At 33.2% G+C, this 21,525-nt stretch overlaps 3 protein-coding genes across 4 annotated transcripts in view; 1 reads left to right on the top strand and 2 right to left on the bottom strand.

The window, feature by feature from the left end:
- Positions 1-21,525, bottom strand: part of LOC126892601 (baculoviral IAP repeat-containing protein 3-like) — a 41,836-nt gene that overhangs the window by 18,794 nt on the left and 1,517 nt on the right. The gene's annotated exons all lie outside the window — the stretch shown is intronic.
- On the top strand, positions 167-21,518 carry LOC126890933 (mucin-1-like). Its single transcript, XM_050660102.1, has 4 exons — positions 167-1,408; positions 19,754-20,403; positions 20,464-20,639; positions 21,375-21,518. Exons 2-4 carry the CDS (start codon positions 19,830-19,832, stop codon positions 21,516-21,518), a joined length of 894 nt encoding a protein of 297 aa, XP_050516059.1. The 5' UTR covers positions 167-1,408; positions 19,754-19,829.
- On the bottom strand, positions 13,838-14,831 carry LOC126892600 (uncharacterized). Its single transcript, XM_050662168.1, has one exon. The coding sequence runs from the start codon at positions 14,641-14,643 to the stop codon at positions 13,861-13,863; it is 783 nt and encodes a 260-aa protein (XP_050518125.1). The 5' UTR covers positions 14,644-14,831; the 3' UTR covers positions 13,838-13,860.

Here is a 21,525-nt window from a genome sequence, read left to right as displayed (position 1 = left end):
GAATACAAGAATACCTAGTCGGCCTTCGCAATAGGCTATTCGAAAGCCCGCCAAATCTATTAGCCACTGGCTGCCTTCCGGGAGGGTGTCTACGTAGAACCATATAACCTGTAACATATTTTTAGACTCTTGTTTAAATATTGACTATTTTTCTATTACCCTTTCCCTTCGTTGCTTCATTCGACGCTGCTTTGCGAGCCTTGCAATTTTTAATTGGTGTCGATCTGCAAAACATATTTTTTGTTAGGTACTTTTATTTTTTCAAATACAGTGTCAACTTACTCATGATGCTTTTAATATAATAATGGATATTTTTATCATTAGTCCTTTCATGTCTTATCACCGTAACCACAACACAATATACACGACTCTTATCGCACAACCATTCCCTTCCACCCGCACAAAAGTAGTCCCAGCCTCAACATATTTATTTAATACACCTGTCCCATCGATCCGTCGCTACAACCCCTATCAACCACACCCTTCTCACACAAACCCCTATCAACCACACCTTTCTCACACAAACCCCTATCAACCACACCCTTCTCACACAAACCCCTATCAACCACACCCTTCTCACACAAACCCCTATCATACCACCCGTACCACAACCCCTATCATGCTACCCCCCCCGTATCATACCACCCGTACCCGGCCATTAGAAACGGAGATACGATATAGTGCCCTTTTGGCATTGACTTTACGTTTGTTGTTTGTGCTATTGTTACCCCCTTTCCAGCGAGCCACCTAACACCCCGCTCCGACCAATAGAAACAAAGATATGACGTAATGCCTTTCTGGCCTGCTCCGATGCATACAACACATACTATGTTCATCCCCATTTTTCTTCCCCTTTCCAATGATACGATCCGACAAGTCGTCGGCCTCCACCAAAAAAAGCGTCAAAAATGACCAGAATGGACCTTAGATTTTCTTATGGAGATTTACATGTAAAAAAGCGTCAAATTGCGCTAGAACTGTTGCTGCCCCTTTACTCATGTTTATATCCACTGATAACTACACTTGGTTCAAAGTTAAATTCGTGTGCCAAACAAACCGATATATATTTTGTGTTTGATGGATTCAAGTAAAACCGGCGTTCACTTACAAACACGTTAGACTTCTGTATTTTACCACTCATTGTTAAATACTAAATAACACGCACATCACACCGCTTCTTATACGTTTTTTCCAGAAGGGGTGGGGGGCAGATGCAACTTAGTGCCAGGTGTATTCAACTTAGTGGCAGGTGTATGCAAATTAGGGAGCACTTGCTCATTATGCACAGGTGTATGCAAATTAGGGAGCAGGTGTATGCAAATTAGCGAGCACATGGTAATTAGGGCAGGTGGATTGACAGGTGGTGCTTAGGGTATGCAAATTAGCGAGCGTATGGTAATTAGGGCAGGTGGATTGAGAGATGTGTGCAAATTAGGACAGCTGTATGCGGGCAGGTGTGTGCAAATTAGCAAGCACATTTAGGACAGGTGTATGCAAATTAGGGAGCATGTGTGTGCAAATTAGCGAGCACATTTAGGACAGGTGTATGCAAATTAGCGAGCACATGACAGGTGTTTGTAAATTAGGACACGACAGTTGTACGCTAACCCTTTATGTGTGTGGGGGTATGTTAAAAACACATGCTTCCCACTTATAGGAGATATAAGCGGGATGCAAAGGCATTTATTTATAAAATTACCAACTCATTCAGTTAGTATTAGTTTCGCAGATAGTATTATAGAAAAAAATGGAACAAGATGATATACATAGTGACGCATCCACCATAGATCTTGACGAGGTAATTGATAGTGATTTCTTAGAACTTGATAGTTCAGAAATTGATGAGAAAATCCTCAATATTAGTGATATAAATAATAGTTGGTTTTTGGTGAATCAACTGCATCATCCGATATGTGTGACTGAAAATTATTATATGCTGGACAATACCCCGTTATGTATATCATGCTTTTTCAATGTGTTGCAAGGATTACCGAGCTACGTCCATTCTGCCCATGTTAGCCGACATTTTAGTGGGAAATATGGAGAAATATCTGGACAGCATTGTGGGATTTGCGAGATGAAATTATATTCCATAGTGTTTATAAATCAATGTCTTCTTTTGTTTGATGCTTTGTGTGTATATGTGTGTGTTTGTGTGTGTTATGTGGATAAATACATTTCTTGGATTATTTAAAACAAGGCTGAAACTAGGTAAGTTTGCAAAACCATTTGAAGGGAAAAACGATGGATGTCATTTTTTGGTTATTTTTGAACACTTTTGGCAACATGTGACCCCCTCAAGGGAATTCGTGAAGCCCTTTTAGCTTTATTAATGAATTTTAGTTGTCAAAATAACGAGGTCAACGTATTTATCTAATTTTCATTATATTTATGTCAGGCACTTTCTAACTTTCTGTCTTGAATAAGCTCAGAACAGACCAGAAAGTCAGAGAGTACCTAAAGACTTCTCTATTCTCAGTTAAAACAGTTCAATAAATGACAATAGATGAATATTTTCATTTTGGGATCTTTCATCTATTGTCATTTGTTTCGAACTTCTGTCATATGTGATATATTCCTTGTATATTAATATTATACACAGATTATAATAACATATGACACAAGTTCTAAACAAATGACAATAGATGAAAATCCCTATTGTTATGATATATGATAGAATCTTCAAACAAATGGGAATCTTTGAAAAGATATCATGATTACAAAAATGAAATAACATAACATTTTTGTAATCATGACCTCAAGTAGTGTTTGCTGAAATAAACTATTTAAAAAAAAAGACAGAAATTGGGATATATTTTTATTTTTCAGTAAAAGACTTGACACAGTTCACTTTTAAAAATTATAAATAAAGTATACAAGTTTTGCATTTATTTTGAAAACTTCTCAAATGTATAGTGCTTTTTCATGTACACCAAAACTTCTATCAGAATAAAATATAACAGAAGTTTGATATACATGAAAAAAGCACTATTCTAAGAGTATTGAGATGTTGGTATACAAGAACCCAGTAAAAAATCTGGTTAAGTTACTTACTTGTTTTCTTGTATACCAACCAATTACTTGATGTAAGATGTTATAAAAGACTCTTTACATATGTTTTAGTTGATTTTATAAAGAAATTATTTTTTATAAAATCAGCTAAAACATAAGCAAAGAGTCTTTTGTAAAATCTTACATCAAGCAATATATGTTTTCACTGAATGAATATTGAAAATTACATTTTTTTTTCCACTCACAAATTTCACTATTTGAACAAGTCTTGTACTGCACTAAGCTGCTTACTGGTTACTGTGGTGATCGGATACTGGTTAATAATTTCGTCGTTTTTGAAATGTTCTGGTTGATAACTTCCAAACTACGTTTTAGCTCGCTTTTTGCGTTTTTCGTAACTAGAGATTTTATTTAGTATATCTTCTTTCTGCTTCTTATAGGTGCTTAAGAACTTTTCGTTTTTAGTCACAAATTCTGTTAGTACTTGATTAAATTCAGCATCTGAATTTATTATTTTTTGGTCAATACTATCATAATTTGTTGTTCTTCTATTGATCCTTCTAAATCTACTTCTTGAATTTCTAATATATCTTTATCAACACTGGTGTCTATATTGTTTAGTACTGGTTTAGTAGAACAGGTGGGATTTGGCACAAACTCACTCTGTGGGGGAGAACAGGTAGGTTTTGCCACACACTGCACAAGTGGCTGATGCTCATTTATATCACCATCCACCAGTTCAACACTTGTATTAACACTATTCGGAGATTTTCGGAAGTAAGCCATTATTTTTCCACTTTTTTTATTTGGATTCGAAACATCAAATTTTTCATTATCACTACTATCCGAATCACTACTATCCGAATCACTCTTTTCCGTTATATCCTCATATTTCAAATCCCTCAGGTGTGGGGTTGACGAACAATTTGGTACAAAGTTTTTATAACCTAGTGGACGGTGGTCTTTTATGTCGCCATCAACAAACTCAACACTTGTATTAACACTTACAAATTGATCAGAATTAGGACTTTTTCTAAAGTGAGAAATTATTTTCGCGGGTTTCTGTGCAACAGGAACAGAAAACTTGGTTTTCATTTTTAAAAGTAAACTGTGTCAAGTCTTTTACTGAAAATACTAATAATACCATTGAGCAAGAAATGGTTTTATAGGACTCCCTTTTCTACTCCTGTATCCCTCTTAGAATTGCTTAACAACCAATGTTATACAACCAATGAAAAACAAGACTTATTTCTTGGAGCCACCCACTCCCTACTCAACTCTTCCTAAAGACCTGCAAACATATGAACTTTAATAATTATCTTTCTTCTCATCTGCCACCCATATTATTTTGCTAACTACTTTACTTCAGGTGTGAAACTTCACCTATTTACTGATGGTATGTACATATGTACCCATATAACTTACTAATTGAATGAAAAGGTGTATTTCATTTATTGTAAAACTGCAAAGTTTATGCATTTTATACCCCTATCCAACTGCTCAATACTAATTGAAAGAAAAGGTGCCCTATAACTTTAACTATGGGCTGCTGCATACCTCTATGTTAATTTTCAGCCTCTTTCAATTATTTGCAATGTTTGTACCCATATAAAAGCACTAATTGAAAGAAAACCACTTCAATTATTGCAGGCTGCAAAGTTTATGCCACCCATCTCTACCTACATAAAACTACAAATTACTACTTAATTGAAATAAAGGTGTACTCTTAACCACTGTCTTTCAATTTATGCAAGCTATAAAGTTGTACCTGATGCATCTGTACCACTATATGACTACAAATTATTAATTGGAAATACAAGGTGTATACAGATATACTGCAGATATTCATACCCATATACAAGTATAAAAAATTAACATGTTCTCTTGTCTATAGATACAGCTGTATAAAGGTTTCCTTTGTTACAATAAATTCTGTTACCTAAAAAATTGTTTTTTATAAATGTACTTTTTAAAATTAAATTTATTTTATATCTAGTAAAAATTAATATTTTTTGGCTGGGTTTAATATTTTTGAAACCTTATATCAGAAGAGCTGATTTACATGAACAACTAATGGGCCTTTAAAATCACTTTAAAGGATATCAATAAATTAATTCCATTGGCGTACCATAACTTGCCTTATTATTTTGATACTTGTAGGGAAATAAAAAAATGTGATCTCTGTTTTATATCCAGTAAAAATTAATAATCTTTGGGCTGGACCTCTTGAAACCTTTTGTCAGACAACTAATAACATTTAGAATCATTTTAAAGAGTATCTAGAAATTAATTTCATTGGCGTACCACAAGTTGGTATTATTATTTTGATGCTTGATCCAATAGGGATGGGATATTTTACTTTGAGTTGGTTTACCTTTTCCAAGTATTTAAATATTTGGGGGCTGTATGCAAATTAAGGAGCACATGTAAATTAGGGCAGGTGTATGCAAATTAGGGCAGGTGTATGCAAATTAGGGAGCAAGTGATTGACAGCTGTACGCTTATTATGCGCAGGTGTTCCTCCTCCTAGGGACAGGTGGAATGACAGGTGGTAATTAGGGTATGCAAATTAGGACAGCTGTATGCAAATTAGGGCAGGTGTATGCAAATTAGGGCAGGTGTATGCAAATTAGGGCAGGTGTATGCAAATTAGGGCAGGTGTATGCAAATTAGGGCAGGTGTTCCTCCTCCTCCTCCCGATCGGGATCATATAACACCTACTTATCTATCCCCTGTAAAACTTTAGTAACTTTCAAATGCTTAAGGGCTAAATATTACAACAACAGTTTAACTATTTTGCGTTTTTGAACATAAGTTCCGTGCAAAACTGTTGTAACTCTAATGTAACAGAGTTACAACAGTTTTGCACGGAACATTGCAACGGATTCGATAACAAGCAATGAAAAAAGTAAGATATTTGTGATTTTAATCTGTGGTGTTTAATTTTAATATACAGAGCGTCTACGTAATCCATTAACGGCTGAGACAATAAACAAAGTTTTCGAGACCAATCTATTCATGTAAATTTTATGACCTTTGTGTAATACAGTAAAACTTGTCAATAACGGTCACTAAAAATGACAGAAATATTGGCCGATATAAAAAGGTGGCCGCTAATACCAGGTTTTTTAGTCCAAAAATTTTGGTTTGGGGAACTTTGAAGCTGGTCGGCTAGTTCAGGTGGCCGGTTTTGGCAGGTGGCCGTTAACACAGGTTTTACTGTACATAATTGGTTTGGGTAATTTTTAAACTGGCCGTTAGTACAGGTGGCCGTTGTTGGCAGGTGGCAGGTAACACAGGTTTTACTGTAAAAGTAAATGTGTCTACGCTTTTTACAATTTTCTCCGTGCAAAACTGTTGTAACTTTGAAATTCTCATACTAAATGTGTAGTGATTAACAATTTTTTCCGTGCAAAAGTATTTTGAAATTCCTAATTTTTTTTGCGTTAATATTATTTTATTTAAATTTCTATTTTTGGTTAATGTAATATAGGCTGAAAAGCATGCAAAATCATAATTAAATGTTAATTTTTCTTAAAATTTGTGTCTTATTTCAGCGATATTAGCACGAAAACAAACAAAATCGTCTTTATCTCGAAACTTACTTATTTTGACTTACTGCAGTCTTGCACTGAGGGTGCGATATGATCTGTAAGTTTCATCGGTTCAAAGTCCTTATTATTGAAAGGGCTGTAGTTAAAAGGGGTTGAACGAGTCACTGATCCCGAATGTATGCAAATTTAGAAACACCAAATCTTAATCAATTTTTGTCTAACAGAAAAACAAAAAAATACATGATATTCAGAAAAGCAAATCTGACTTTTTTGTTTTTCGAGATTTTTGGTATCTCTAACAATTTCTAAGTTATTTTGAAAAAAAGCATATTTTTAAAAATTTTACTTTCAAACCAAATTTTTTTTAAAAATAAGCACTTTGAATCGATGAAACTTACAGATCATATAAACACAATATAAGCGGTAACGATTAATTTCATTTAAGTTGCTAATTAGGGGGTGGTCTTCCCGATTTTTTTTTGCAAAAACAAAAGGGACCAACTTTATTTTGAGCGTAACTTGCTTAAATTTAATGCTAGGAACTTCTTGTAAAAACAGAAGTAAAGCTTTTTTTAAAGACTTTAAAAAAGTTATAATGAGTTTTCCCCAAAAAGTGCTGAATTTTTTGGATATTTCACGTCGAAATATTCTATTTGAAATTTGGTGAATATGAATCTATTTTTCATTGGCTATAACTCTGGTTCTACGAGATCCAGAGACCTAACGCGTACACCATTTTTTTTACTTTTTTATAGGCTATATTTTTGCTAAGAACGTTTTTTTCGACAATATACTTACTTTTTGAGTTATTTGCGAAAAACCGTCTAAAAATGTGGTTATTTTGTTGCAAAATGAACATATTCACTCGCAAATAACTCGAAAAGTGTTGACTTGGCGAAAAAGCTCTATTGAACAAAAGTTACTTAAAATTAGTCAGTTTACCCATTTCCGTACTTATTTTGGACATATATTTTTTCACCCCCAGGGCAAAAGCACACATCGGCACAATATTACTTTTTTTCTTTGACATGTTAGCTATGTGTGTGCCAAATTTCATGTCAATCCAAGCGGTTCTTTAAAATTTAGAGCAAAAACTGAAAGAATGGACTATAACTTTTGGAATTTTCTTATCTTACTATATTATAAACATCTATTAAAAATTGTTTAACATGCATCTTGATCATTAAACTGATAATATAATAGTTTATTTAATATATCTATACTATCATCTATACAGGGTGTCCCGGAAAATAGTGCGTTCCTTTAAGGTATGGAGAGAATACACAATTTGGAACAAAAAAGTCCTATACCATTTTTTTCTAAAGTTAACCGTTTAAAAAAAAAGTTGACATTGTTTTCCATATACCTGTATTTTAATGTTTGGAAATTTTAATAAACTGGCAACATCGTACGCACTACGGAATAATAACATAATAAGAACTCGTTTGTGATTGTGATTAACAGTATTTAAAATAATCCAACCTAATAGTAGGTAATACTTATGTATTTACTATTTGTTTACTAAATTTTTTTTCTTTTGAAATGTATTGAAATACCTATTGCATAATTTTAAACGAATTACACATCTTTTAACATAAAAACACATCTTTTAACTGAACTAGTATTATGTATTTAGTAAGGTTTAAATGGGTTGAATACTGAGTACTGCTGAGGGCTTTAACTGAATTACATAGTTTTAGTAGTTTACAGTGGAACTTAAATACACCAGATAATGTCTCAGTAATTTGTTTACTTGTGAACTGAAATAACTAAGTTGTACTTACTTGAAAATTATTATTATACCGAATAGATGTTTCAAGTAACCTTTCACAAACACCATTCATAGGTAATAACATAATAGGTAATACACTCACTATTCGAAAACATTTTCGGCATTGACACTAAACAGGATTCTTTAAAACTATCTGTTTATGTACTATCTATCTTCTATCTTTATGGGACTGTCGTATGCTTAAATTTGCGTACCGCACATAGTTGTCAGATTTAAATTTGCCTACCACAATACATTTTAATTTTTTGGTCAAACGGTTGCATTTAGAAAAAAATGTTATAAGAGTTTTTTGTTCTACATGATGCCTTCTACCTATACCTTTAAGGAACGCACTATTTTCCGGGACACCCTGTATTATAATAATAATCTGTAAATATACATCTAAACGCAGCATATAATGGATTATTCGTTTGAGTATAATTATAAATATCAACTACAGTTTTATCAATAAACAAATGGTTATACACATTAAAAACAGATTTAATAAAATTATCACCTGACCAGTAGAATTTCCATGATGAACTAAGCCAAACCGTACTACCAATTATACCTAATAAGGGGCTTGTCGGATATTTGTGGTGCCAAGCCAGGAGTTCTTCTTCCGGACCTCTTTTTTGACGTTTGGAATATTTGTAATTCGCTCTAGGGCTTCCTCGTTTGTTTTCTGAACTAAGGAAAACAGATGGTCTGCACGATTCAGAATCAGAAAGGAAATCCGACTCTTCGCTTGCCTCCACCATTGCGAAAGCACTGTCACGAAAAAGTTAAAATAGTTCAAGCTACTCTTTTAAAAATTAGAAAAATAAATCTTACACAGATTATAAAATAGTACTTACTGTCTCTTTCGGAATTTCTGTTAAAAGTTTTTCCAGCTCAGTCACAACTTTTTCTATTTTTGGTTTTTTAACTTGCACATTTGAATGTATTTTTATGTTTTTAGGCATTGTTTTACTTTAAACTTAGTTTACAGACTGATAGCGTAAAGTACATTTTTGGGCCTTTTATATGTACATACAATCTTTTTTCTTTTTTAAATGTGTCTTTATTAATGTTTTCAGACCTACCTTGAGAAAATATATACATTTATATTCCAAGTGCATTTCCTGAACGACATTTAAGCAAAAGGTCATTAGCATAAATGGTAACATTAAATATGTTTTCGAATTTATTTACGGCCTAAAGTGTTACCTTGGCAACTTTTCAAGAGTATATATAAGCGTTTGTTCTGAAAAAGCTATTTTAGTGTTTTGTGTTATACATCAAATACAGGTAAGTAAAAAATATATATTTAAAAAGATTTTTATTACCAGTTTATTAAAACATTTTTTCGAATAAAAATATTTTTCTGCAATGTAATCTTAGGGTTGTATTGTTTTACACATTTTCGTCCAATGTATGTGTGGTACCTAAAAAGATATATGAATTATTTAATTTGTCTCTGTAAATTAATCTTAAGATGAAACACCAAGTAATATATAGCCATTATTTTTATTACTATAAAGTATGTTATATTTGGGAGCAAAGAAGTGAAAGCGCATAGTGTGTCATGTCACAGAAAAATTCCAATGTGTCTAAACGAAAAATTTTATATAAAAGAAAAGAGTAACAACAAAGACAAATGACAAAATGAGAATGCATAGATGAAAGAGTGGAGTGACTGATAAATTACAATATATTAGAAACTCTAGCTGTGGCTCCAATTGATGCGTAAGATTATAAGTTAAGAGGGTTTGGTCATCTTCTGTCTCTCTCGCTTATAATTGGAACTGTTTTCTCTTCGTGTAATGCTTAATGCGATAAAGATTATAAAGGAGTTGTATTATAAATAGGAAACATTTAAACCACGTTGCCTGATGCAAACTTAAACAATTTTAACTACAGGTTCATGTAAAACATTTTTAGTTATACTGACAAAAGTTTTTTTTTTGACAAGTATTCCGAAAAATTTTTACACATTGTTGCTTGCCTTATAATATTTTTATTTACATTTTTCTGTTATTAAAAATAATGAAGTTATTACAAAGTATTCAGCTTTCCTGGTATATTTCTTATTTAAAATAATAGATTGTTATTATTTGTTACTAATTTTTAGCTTATTAAACCGCACAGCAATAGTATAAAGTATTAATTACGCTTCTTTTAGGTTTCCCTGTACATTTTGGATTTAAATTTAAAAAATTATGATTGACTATTTAATGTTCGTTGCTTTTGATAAAAATAAAAATTTAAGTTAAAAATCTTTTTAAATAAAAGAGCTTTGAAAAATTAATATGTAATTTATATTTTTAAAATATAAATTAGCAAATTAGGTTCGGCTATAAATATTGTGACATGTAGTAATTTAAAATATAGCACTTACCGATATAATTGACACATTTTAGCACGACATAATCATTAAATAAAATTTCTTCACAATTGGTGCAATTTGTTAAATTACGGTCGGTGGTGGTCAAATTTTTTAAAGTTGTTTTCAGCGATTCTATTCTACTCCGTAGTGCTATCTGTTTTTTACTATTTTCTTATTTTTATGTTCACATGCATCTAATCCTTCGTTTAATTAAATATTAAGGTTTAATCTGTTTTTATTTTGTTTTAGAATACGTTGCCGTTCGTTAACTAGATCTGTAACATTTCCCGACAATTTGGTAATTTGTGCTGTTAAATTTTTATTTATTTCTCTTTGTAAACTTATTACTTCTCCCAAAGCTGTCGTAACAGGGTTCCTTTTCACATTTGAGGCTAGTTCTTCGGAATTCAACGTGATTTCATAGGTTTGCGTAGCGTTATGTAGTTGGCATGTGCATCTATTTTTGTTCCTCTATACATGACAAATAGCTATTTTTATACAGCGAAGCCTGATACTAAACAGTGGTTCTCGACCTTTTTGTGGCGACGGAACACTTTTAATTACCGAAAAAAATTGCGGAACACCAAAGCAATAACATGCATATATTGATAAACAGATTAGGATTAGCACATCAATTCTGTAATAAACTTCGTTATACGTACTCAAATTTGTAAAATTTTACTTAAAATATGAAAACGAAAAACATTTTTAAAATTAACAAAAGCGTAATTCTCAAAATACATCATCTGAGTAAATACTTCAAATTAGTGAGACACTTGTGCCTGGTGTCGTTTGCAAATTTGCTCAATATCAGGCCTGATGTGGGAAAGAGCTACTCTCATTTCTTGTTCTAAGTTTAGCAGCCTTTCCCGTTTCTTATTTTTAATGTTTGTTAAAGATGAGAACCCAAATTCACTTAAATAGGACGTTGAAAACTGTATTAAAATACTAATCGCTTTTTTGGCAAGAAGTGGATATTCCTCTTGGACCAAGATCCAAAATTCCTGAACATTCACTTCTGAAAACTTAATTTTCATTCTGAAAACTTAATTTTCAGAGTACGATCAGATGACAACGAAATAAATTCTTCTTGGTTCAGAGAAAACTGGAAATTGGCTGTATTATCTGTGCTAAAAGGACTTCTTATCCAGTCATATTTTTCTACGTTCAGAGATGGAAAATACCTGGCAATTGTCTCCTCTAATAGTGATAAGTGTTCTGTAACTATATGCGTGATTTCTTGTTCTTTATCTTCATCACCTTCATTCTGAAGCAATGGAAACATATCCATTGTATTTGTCTCTAAAATGCGCTTCTTCCAAAATGACAATTTTTTCTGGAATGCTGACAGCTTGTCCGTGGATGTTAAAATATTTTCATTTTTGCCTTGCATACTTGAGTTAACGCCATTTAAATAATTAAAAATATCGGCCAAATATGCCACTTTAGTGCACCATGCATCATTTTCAAAATATGTGGTAAATGTGTCATTACCTTCTTGGAAAAAAGTTAACAGCTCCGTTCTAAGTTCATAAATTCGACATAATACTTTGCCCCTTGACAACCATCTAACTTCGGTGTGCAGCAACAAACATTCATACTTTGATTCCATTGAGATGCAGAGTTGTTTAAAAAGACGGGTTTTTAGCGGTCTTGATTTGATGTAATTCACGACATTAACCACTTGGTCTAATACAGATTTCAAAGGAGCTGGTAGCGTTTTTGAAATTAGAGATTCTCTATACAAGAAACAGTGCGTAGATATGATATTTTCATTTCGCTTTTTTGCAAGGGTACAAAAACCTTTTATGGAGCCTACCATGGAAGGGCCACCATCCGTACAAATTCCTACGCAAAAGTCACATGATATATTTTTTTTCTTTAAATATGACGTTATGGAATCAAATACATCCTGACCTGTTGTACGTGCTGTAAGTCCTCTGCAGCATAAAAACTGATTGACTATTTCACCTTCGTCGACAAATCGAATAAATCCTAATAAATGAGCTTTGCCACTAATATCAGTGGATTCGTTCACCTGCAACGCGAAGTTTTTTTTGTAAAGTTTATTTGTAACTTTTTCCTCAATATCTGCAGATAAATCAACAATCCTCCTTCTTATTGTATCATCCGACATAGGAATTTTCCGTATTTCGTTTTGTGCATCGTTGCCAAACATAATTTTGACCATCTCACAACATGCTGGTAATATAAGAGATTCTGCAACAGTGTGTGGTTTCTATTTCAAAGGAATTAATTCGGCGACCTTACATGAAGCTATTTGTGCTTTGTCGGAAATTGTTAGCGACCTTTCAAATTGTTTCGCTTGTGTCCCGAAAAGTCGCTTGAAATAATCTTTATTTTTTGAAGCTACACTAGCGTGTTTGGTAGTAAAATGGCGTTTTAATTTAGCCGGAGCCATTGCGCTATTAGCGAGTGTCTGCCCACAAACAATACACTTGGGAATTGGACAGTCTTCTTCCCCAGTCCAAATGAAGCCATAATCCAAATATTGCCGGTTCAACATTTTTTTGCTGCGCTTCGATTTGTCATCAACTCCACTTGGTAAAGTTCCAGTATCTCCGCTGGTGCTCGCTTCATCATCATTAATTATGAGTTGTTCCACAGTAGTTTTTCTTTTAAGTTTGAGGAACTTATCCATTTTAATTTATTTCTTCTCTAAACAAAATAATGCGGATGAATGCTTCACATTTTGTATAAAATATGCAATTACTTACCTTTGATAGATAAGCCGTACGTACACGTTACCATAAAAAAACTCACACAGCGATTTTCACGTATTACGTTTGTGCGATGTAACAAATTCAACATTCAGTTGCAGACAGTGTTGCCAGGTCGTAAAAAAATATTGCATGAGAAATAATTCCAGAAAGCATGAGATTTAAAAATAAAAGCATGATATAGGATAGACGATTTGCAGGTTATTTGTTACTAGCCGAATTTATGTCGTAAAATTTAGTATAAAATGAATAATTTGCCTTAAAATAGCAATTTTGAAAAAGAACAATAAAATGTTTTGTACTTACTTGCCCAAGTTGAAATGAAAAGAACTAGTTAGTCTGAAACGATTATTTATTCAATGACTAAAATAACATATGAGATAGGTACGTAAAAATAAAGCTATTGCAAAAACATTAATCAGAGTCTGAGTCATAAATATTTTGATTTAGTTTCTTAATCATTTCTTTTGGTATGAGGAAATTTGAACATATAGCTTTATTTTTATTCACCAAACTTTTTGTGTGGAGTATTGCTGTAAGGGTAGAAGTTTTCAGTCTATTTCGTTGTTTTGTTTTATTTAAATTTACAACGGAAAACACTCTTTCCACAGTTGCGCTTGAAACAGGTAAAGTAAGCAAATTAAAAACGAAATTCGTTAGGTTTGAAAAACGTAACCCATTATGATCTGGAGTTTTTATCGATGCGATATATTTCCAAAATTCACAAATGTCGTTATATTCATCTTTAAAATCGATTACAAAATTTCTTAATGCTAACCACTCATTGTCAATTGTTTGAATATCTACATTAAACAAATTGGGACATAATTTAGAAATATGACCAATAGATCTGATTTTTCGAGATCGAATGACTTCTGGATCCATAAACTCCATCTTTTCAAATAATGAATCTTTCAGGGGAAATCTGGAGCAAATTTGTTGAACACTTTCAATGTAAAAATTCAAACAATTGAGTTTAACCTTTTCTAACCTATTTTTATCTAAACTGCTTGAATTTATTTCTGCTGAGAAATACATATCATCCAGTTGCAAAAAATTTCGGGGATTTTTAAAATCTATTTTATCAATACTTTCAGTACTAATAATGTCACTTTTCATATAAAAGTCTAGAATTATTTTAAGTGTATTTGTTATTTCCTTGTAAAGAATGTGAATTTTTGGGGATTCGCTTTGCATTAATTTATTTAAATCGTTAAAAATAGGTAATGCATGAGATAAAAACTCGAGATATAATCGATTTTCTTCCTTGTTAAGTTTCTCTAAAATTAAATCTGCTTGAGTAATGTTATTAGCAACTTGATCAACAAAATAAAGTTTTAGAGCATTATATTGGTTTAAAAGTCGTTTAATGACACTTTCCAATGAAAGCCAACGTGTTTGACTTGGTTGAAGAATTTTAGCAGGACCAACATTGACAAATTCCTGAAACTCTTTTAGTTCCTCAACTCTTTTTGGGCTATTTGCAAAAAAGTTATAAACCTAAAAATATATTTATTCAAAACGAATTTTTACTTTAATATATTAATATTTACCTCTCTTGTTAGTTGTTCAACTTCTTCTGGCAGCTTTTTGCACGCATAGGAGGCACAAAGGTGAAAACTGGCAAATACATTTGACTGTGAATATGCCTGGTATATTTTCTTGTAGTCTATTGACTAATGAATTTCTAATACCCACCATATTACTAGCTCCATCAGAAGCAAAACCAATAAAATTTGTTTTGTAAGGTATATCGTGTTTTGTGAAAAAATTTATGATTTTCTCATAAAGTACAGCTCCTGTAGTCTCTACTACAGGTATCAGATCTAAAAAGTTATCTTCTACTTTATGGTCAATGGCCATTCTAACCACTAAACACATATGCTTAATACAGGAATTATCTGTCGACTCGTCAGCTATTAAACTAAACTTTTTAGTTTTCATGAGCTCAATCAAATATGTTTTTTGTGATGTTCCTGTAACTTTTTTGAGGACCCTAGTTATTTTGGTTCTTCCTGCTTTCATTTTTTTGGCTATTTCCGAATCTTTACAAACAGCATTGAGGTAATCAATTAAATGTTCCATTAAATTCATTGGAAGATTATGTTCAGCCAAAAGTCCTGCTGTACGTATAATGCCTTCTTTCACATTTTCCTCAACATTTAATTTACTCGTGCTCGCTGAAAACATGTCGGCAATATTTTGCTGCCTTCCACTATTTGCTTCAATATTCTGCACAGATTTTATATGTTTACTGGATTCTGAATGTTTAGAAAGCTGTACTTTTCCTGCAACTTGCAGACTGTTGCAGCTGTACTTTGTGAAAACACTTAACAGTCTGCAACTTGCAGACTGTTAAGTGTTTTCACGATACACAAATACACGGTATGCGTATTGGGTTGCGCGCGTCTTTAGAGCCAAAACCATCGCGCATCGTTCAATGTTCAATAGGCATACGAGGCATACCGTCGTGGGCGATTCAGATTGGCTGTGGCCAGTGCGGAGCTCACTCGGCGCTTATAAAATCCAACGTGTGCACTGTGCCGACGCGGTGTTGTCACGTTGGGCAAATGAACATTTACGCTGCAGAATTTTATTATATTAAAATGTACGTAAGTGGCTATTTTAAAATTTGAAAATATTTATTTGAAAAGAGTAATTGAGCAAAATGGTATGTAGGATTGCGAGTATTTCGCGGAACACCGGTTGAGAACCACTGCTTTATAAGCTCCAATTCTTTGAGTTCGGTAGACACCACTGCGTTTTTTTTTCATAATCCGTAAAGTTACGAACACTTACGTAAATAATTATAGTCGTAAATATACACACTGATTAATAGATTATAAGACAAATCTGCAGTTGTTTTCTTTTTCTAATAATACCGTTAATATTTGGCCTCTTCTGGCTTTAAAAAGGCCTCTTCTGGCTTTAAAAAGGCCTCTTCTTGTTCTGGCAATAATTGGTTTAATTTGGACTGAATACGCATTTTCTTTTTTATTTTGTGGCTAAGGGCAGTGCTATTAACTGTATGGGCACTGTAATGCATTACACAGAAGACAATGATTTATAAACACTATGGAATATAATTTCATCTCGCAAATCCCACAATGCTGTCCAGATATTTCTCCATATCTCCCACTAAAATGTCGGCTAGCATGGGCAGAACGGACGTAGCTCGGTAATACTTGCAACACATTGAAAAAGTGTATATACATAACGGAGTATTGTCCAGCATATAATAATTCAGTCACACATATCGGATGATGCAGTTGATTCACCAAAAACCAACTATTATTTATATCACTAATATTGAGGATTTTCTCATCAATTTCTGAACTATCCAGTTCTAAGAACTCACTATCAATTACCTCGTCAAGATCTATGGTGGATGCGTCACTATGTATATCATCTTGTTCCATTTTTTTTCTATAATACTATCTGCGAAACTAATACTAACTGAATGAGTTGGTAATTTTATAAATAAATGCCTTTGCATCCCGCTTATATCTCCTATAAGTGGGAAGCATGTGTTTTTAACATACCCCCACACACATAAAGGGTTAGCGTACAACTGTCGTGTCCTAATTTTTCTTTGTGCTGTGATTGTGTTTGTGTGTTGTCTTTTTGGATTACTTTTATTTGAACAACATGTAAGTTTTTTATAGGAATTCATGTATTTAATTTTAACATTAATCACACGGGAAATCTTATGATTTTGGCTTTAAAAACAGGTCAAAGAAGAAGGAAATTCTATAGATTCTATAGATAGAGATTCACTGTTCCTTTTTTTATGTCAATAACTTTGTCTTATGTGGTTTTTGAATCTCAGTGTTTAACAATTTATCAAGTCTCATATACACAGGATTAGGTATTTACGAAATATGATTTTACGCATAAATAAAATGCAGAAATTTTTTATATATTTTTATTTTCAGTAAAAGACTAACATATTTCAATTTAAAAAAATTCCGAGATATTGTTAAAAAAGCCCTATTATCCAGATTAATTGCGAATTCTATATCTTCCTTATATGTATATTCTTATCTTAGCATATGTTTTGAGTTAGTTTTATAAAAAATAATTTTTTTATAAAATCAACTAAAAACATATGCTAAGATAAGATTATACATATAAGGAAAATATGTCGCTTACATTGGCACTGAATAAATGTTGTAAATTTACATTTTTTTCACTCACAAATTTCACTATTTGTACCGAAGAAGTCGTGTACTGGTTTTCCATTTTGTTTTTGCTTAGCTGCTTACTGGATTTCCACTTACTGAGGTGATATAAGGTTGGTTAACAGTCTGGATGTTTTTGCAATTTTCTGGTCGACAACTTTTAGACTACGATTAGCTCTTTTTTTTCTTCTTTCGTAGCTGGATAGTTTATTTAATATAATTGCTCTGTGCTTCTGATATGTGTTTAAGAAAGTTTCGTTTTTAGTTACAAACTCTTTCAGTATTTGATCAAATTCAGTATCTGAATTGTTTATTTTTTGATCTATACTATCATAGTTTGTTGTCACATTGAGATTATCACCTTCTTCCACTGAACTTTCTAAATTTATTTCTTCGATTTCTGATTCCTCATCTGTTATATTGTTTGCATCCATTATCTGCGACGAACAGGAGGGTTTTAACACAAACTCACTCTGCGGTTTTGGGACACACTCACTTAATGGATGATGGTTTTCCATTTCACCTCTTACAAACTCGACACTTGTATTAACACTTTGAACCATGCGATTTTTGAAAGTACGCACTAATTTTTCCCGATTTCATTGCTTTCGGAACACTATATTTTTTATTATCACTACTTCCTTCATTCTCACTATCAGAATAACTATCATCCGATACATCATCATATTTTGAATCCCTTATGTCGGGGGTTGATGAACACGAAGGTTTGAAGTCTGTATAATCCAACGGACGATGCTGTTGTAGATCTCCACCCACAAACTCAACACTTGTATTAACACTTATAAATTCATCTGAACCAGGACTTTTTCGGAAATGGGAAATTATTTTGGGTTTTTCTGTGGCTGGAACGGAACACTCGGTTTTCATTTTTAAATTAAAATATGTTAGTCTTTTACTGAAAATATTACTAATACCATTGAGCAAGAAATGCTTTTATAGGGATATCCCTCTCCTACTTGTAACTTAAAGGTACACCCAATGAGAAATAATCCTTCTCCCAACCCACTCCTAAAAGTTAATTTCTGCAAACAAATGCTGCTTTGTATCTTCACTACCACCTGCTCATTGCTTCTTGTTATTACCCTCTTTTACTTATTACACACTGCAAAGTTTATACCCCTATTAATCTGCAACATAGTAATTGAAAGATATTGGTCACTTCTGGCTAGTCCCATCTATACATTTATATTACCACAAATTACTTACTTCTTGTACCAGCATGAGTAGTTAATGATTGCAAGACAATGTGCCACTCTAATTATTGCAGGCTGCATACCTCTATAACAACATGTTAATTGAAAGACATTGACCACTTTTTACACCTTGCATTTGTGTATAATACACTTTGTATCTACATTTCTTGCAGCTTGCATGAGTAGTTTATTATTGAAAGAAAATATGCTACTTTAATTATTGAAGGCTGCACAGTACCCCTATACCAACATATAAATTGATATACCAGCTTCACTTTGTTAGGAATTGCATCTGCAAAATAATAATTGGAAATGTACAAGGTGTATAAACATTAACACATGCTCCTATAGTTATATAGGGTAGCTGTGTGATATATCTTATGTCTTTTTAAGAATATATTTTATAATTGGTATAAATTAAAATTTGGGCACCACAGACATTCGGATACAATTAGCGTCTCTTTGTAAAGACAATGAAGTCATCTTTTCAAAGTAATGTACAATGCCAATGGCCATTAGTTGTCGAGGCATTAGCTAAATTACAAGAAAAATTGTTATGAATGTATTTAAAAAGTATAAATTAAAAATTTGTTTTTTTTTATTAAAATACCTACCTACTTTGGTAATCCTAAAAATTCTACCATAAGTTTTTTTGACACTTGATTCAATTGGGATTTATTCCTGTGACACCTTATGTATAATCTTATGGAGAACTTTACCTAACTAGTATAGCATAAGATGGATTTATTATTTTGAAACTTGATTCAATTGGGATTTTTAAAAATATTTTCAATGGCTTATTTGGGGTGGGAGGTGTATGCAAATTAGGGCAGGTGTATGCAAATTAGGGCCGGTGTATGCAAATTAGGGCAGGTGTATGCAAATTAGCGAGCATATGGGAATTTAATGCAGGTGGATTGACAGGTGTATGCAAATTAGCGAGCACATGGTAATTAGGACAGGTGGAATGATAGGTGGTAATTAGGGTATGCAAATTAGGACAGCTGTACGCTTATTATGCGCAAGTGTTCCTCCTCCTCCTAGGGACAGGTGGTCGACAGCTCTATGCAAATTAGACACAGGTGTTCCTCCTCCTTTTATTAGTGACAGGTGGTCGACAGCTGTATGCAAATTAGGCACAGGTGTTCCTCATCCTATTATTAGTGACAGGTGGTCGACAGCTGTATGCAAATTAGGCACAGGTGTTCCTCCTCCTATTATTAGTGACAGGTGGTCGATAGCTGTATGCAAATTAGGCACAGGTGTTCCTCCTCCTATTATTAGTGACAGGTGGTCGACAGCTGTATGCAAATTAGGCACAGGTGTTCCTCCTCCTATTATTAGTGACAGGTGGTCGACAGCTGTATGCAAATTAGGCACAGGTGTTCCTCCTCCTATTATTAGTGACAGGTGGTCGACAGCTGTATGCAAATTAGGCACAGGTGTTCCTCCTCCTATTATTAGTGACAGGTGGTCGACAGCTGTATGCAAATTAGGCACAGGTGTTCCTCCTCCTATTATTAGTGACAGGTGGTCGACAGCTGTATGCAAATTAGGCACAGGTGTTCCTCCTCCTTTTATTAGTAACAGGTGGTCGACAGCTGTATGCAAATTAGGCACAGGTGTTCCTCCTCCTATTATTAGTGACAGGTGGTCGACAGCTGTATGCAAATTAGGCACAGGTGTTCCTCCTCCTATTATTAGTGACAGGTGGTCGACAGCTGTATGCAAATTAGGCACAGGTGTTCCTCCTCCACCCGATCTCAATCATATAACCCCTACTAATGGCTTCTCTCTCGCACTCAGAATTTACAGCGGCCGCACACGTGCATGGCGCGTATTATTATTACTTAAAAATAACAGCTTAGTAATAAAATAATGACAAACATTTCTTCAGGATCTTGTGGGGGTGGCTTTAAACTTTGATTTAGTCATATATTGACTTTCATAATAATAACAATAACTTTTAACCGAGTTATTAAGCCTTGAAAATCGCCATTTTTCGTTTTTTTCAATTTTAAATTGCTTATAAGTCGAAAACGATCAACTTTAGTGAACAATTATAAGAGACCTTTTTTGTCCAGAATGGTCCAAAAAATTAAAGAAATAATTGTTCGGGCCAAAAATATTGATTCTTGCAATTTGATTAAAAAAAATTGCTAAAAAAAATTGGCCCACTTTTCACGTGGGCGACTTCTTGAACCTTATTCTGGGATATCTCACGAATGTGATTATGCAAAAAAATCTCATGGGAATATTTTTCCCTTCGAACCCGCCGTTTTCACCTTGTCTACAAGTAATTTACACATTAAGATATAAAAATAAGCATTTATATTAATTTTATAGTAATTATCCAGTGAAAGGATTGGAGTTCCTGTAGCAGTATTTTTTTCATTCTCTTTTTTTAATAAAACGGCAAAGAAAACATATCTAAGACATAATACACAGAGCATGAGATTTTTTATAAAACAGCTAACGCCTAGACTTTTGGTTAAGAGAGTGTTTTGACGTATTTTTTTTTTTTTTATTGTAGACGCTACCTATTGTTGTTCAGTACGGCTTCGGGGGTTGCTCAAAGCCCAGACACTCAACGGCTTTAGGAACTGTTAAGGGTGTAAATGTATATCTTTATATAGATCGGGATAAAGATGTTGTACTTATGTGGCTCTTACGTTAATATTTTA

The sequence above is a fragment of the Diabrotica virgifera genome, chromosome 9 (genome assembly GCF_917563875.1).
Source record: "Diabrotica virgifera virgifera chromosome 9, PGI_DIABVI_V3a".
Taxonomy (NCBI): domain Eukaryota; kingdom Metazoa; phylum Arthropoda; class Insecta; order Coleoptera; family Chrysomelidae; genus Diabrotica; species Diabrotica virgifera.
Note: the sequence above shows the minus strand (reverse complement) of the source record. Positions and strands in the feature narration are given on the sequence as shown.

Bases quoted from the DNA above. Each gene is read 5' to 3' on its own strand.
- LOC126892600 (XM_050662168.1), bottom strand. From the start codon at position 14,643: ATGCAAAGCGAATCCCCAAAAATTCACATTCTTTACAAGGAAATAACA.
- LOC126890933 (XM_050660102.1), top strand. From the start codon at position 19,830: ATGCAAATTAGGACAGCTGTACGCTTATTATGCGCAAGTGTTCCTCCT. The intron at 20,404-20,463 runs GTGTTCCTCCTC...AATTAGGCACAG, and splicing joins TGTATGCAAATTAGGCACAG to GTGTTCCTCCTCCTATTATT. The intron at 20,640-21,374 runs GCACTCAGAATT...TTTTTATTGTAG, and splicing joins CTACTAATGGCTTCTCTCTC to ACGCTACCTATTGTTGTTCA.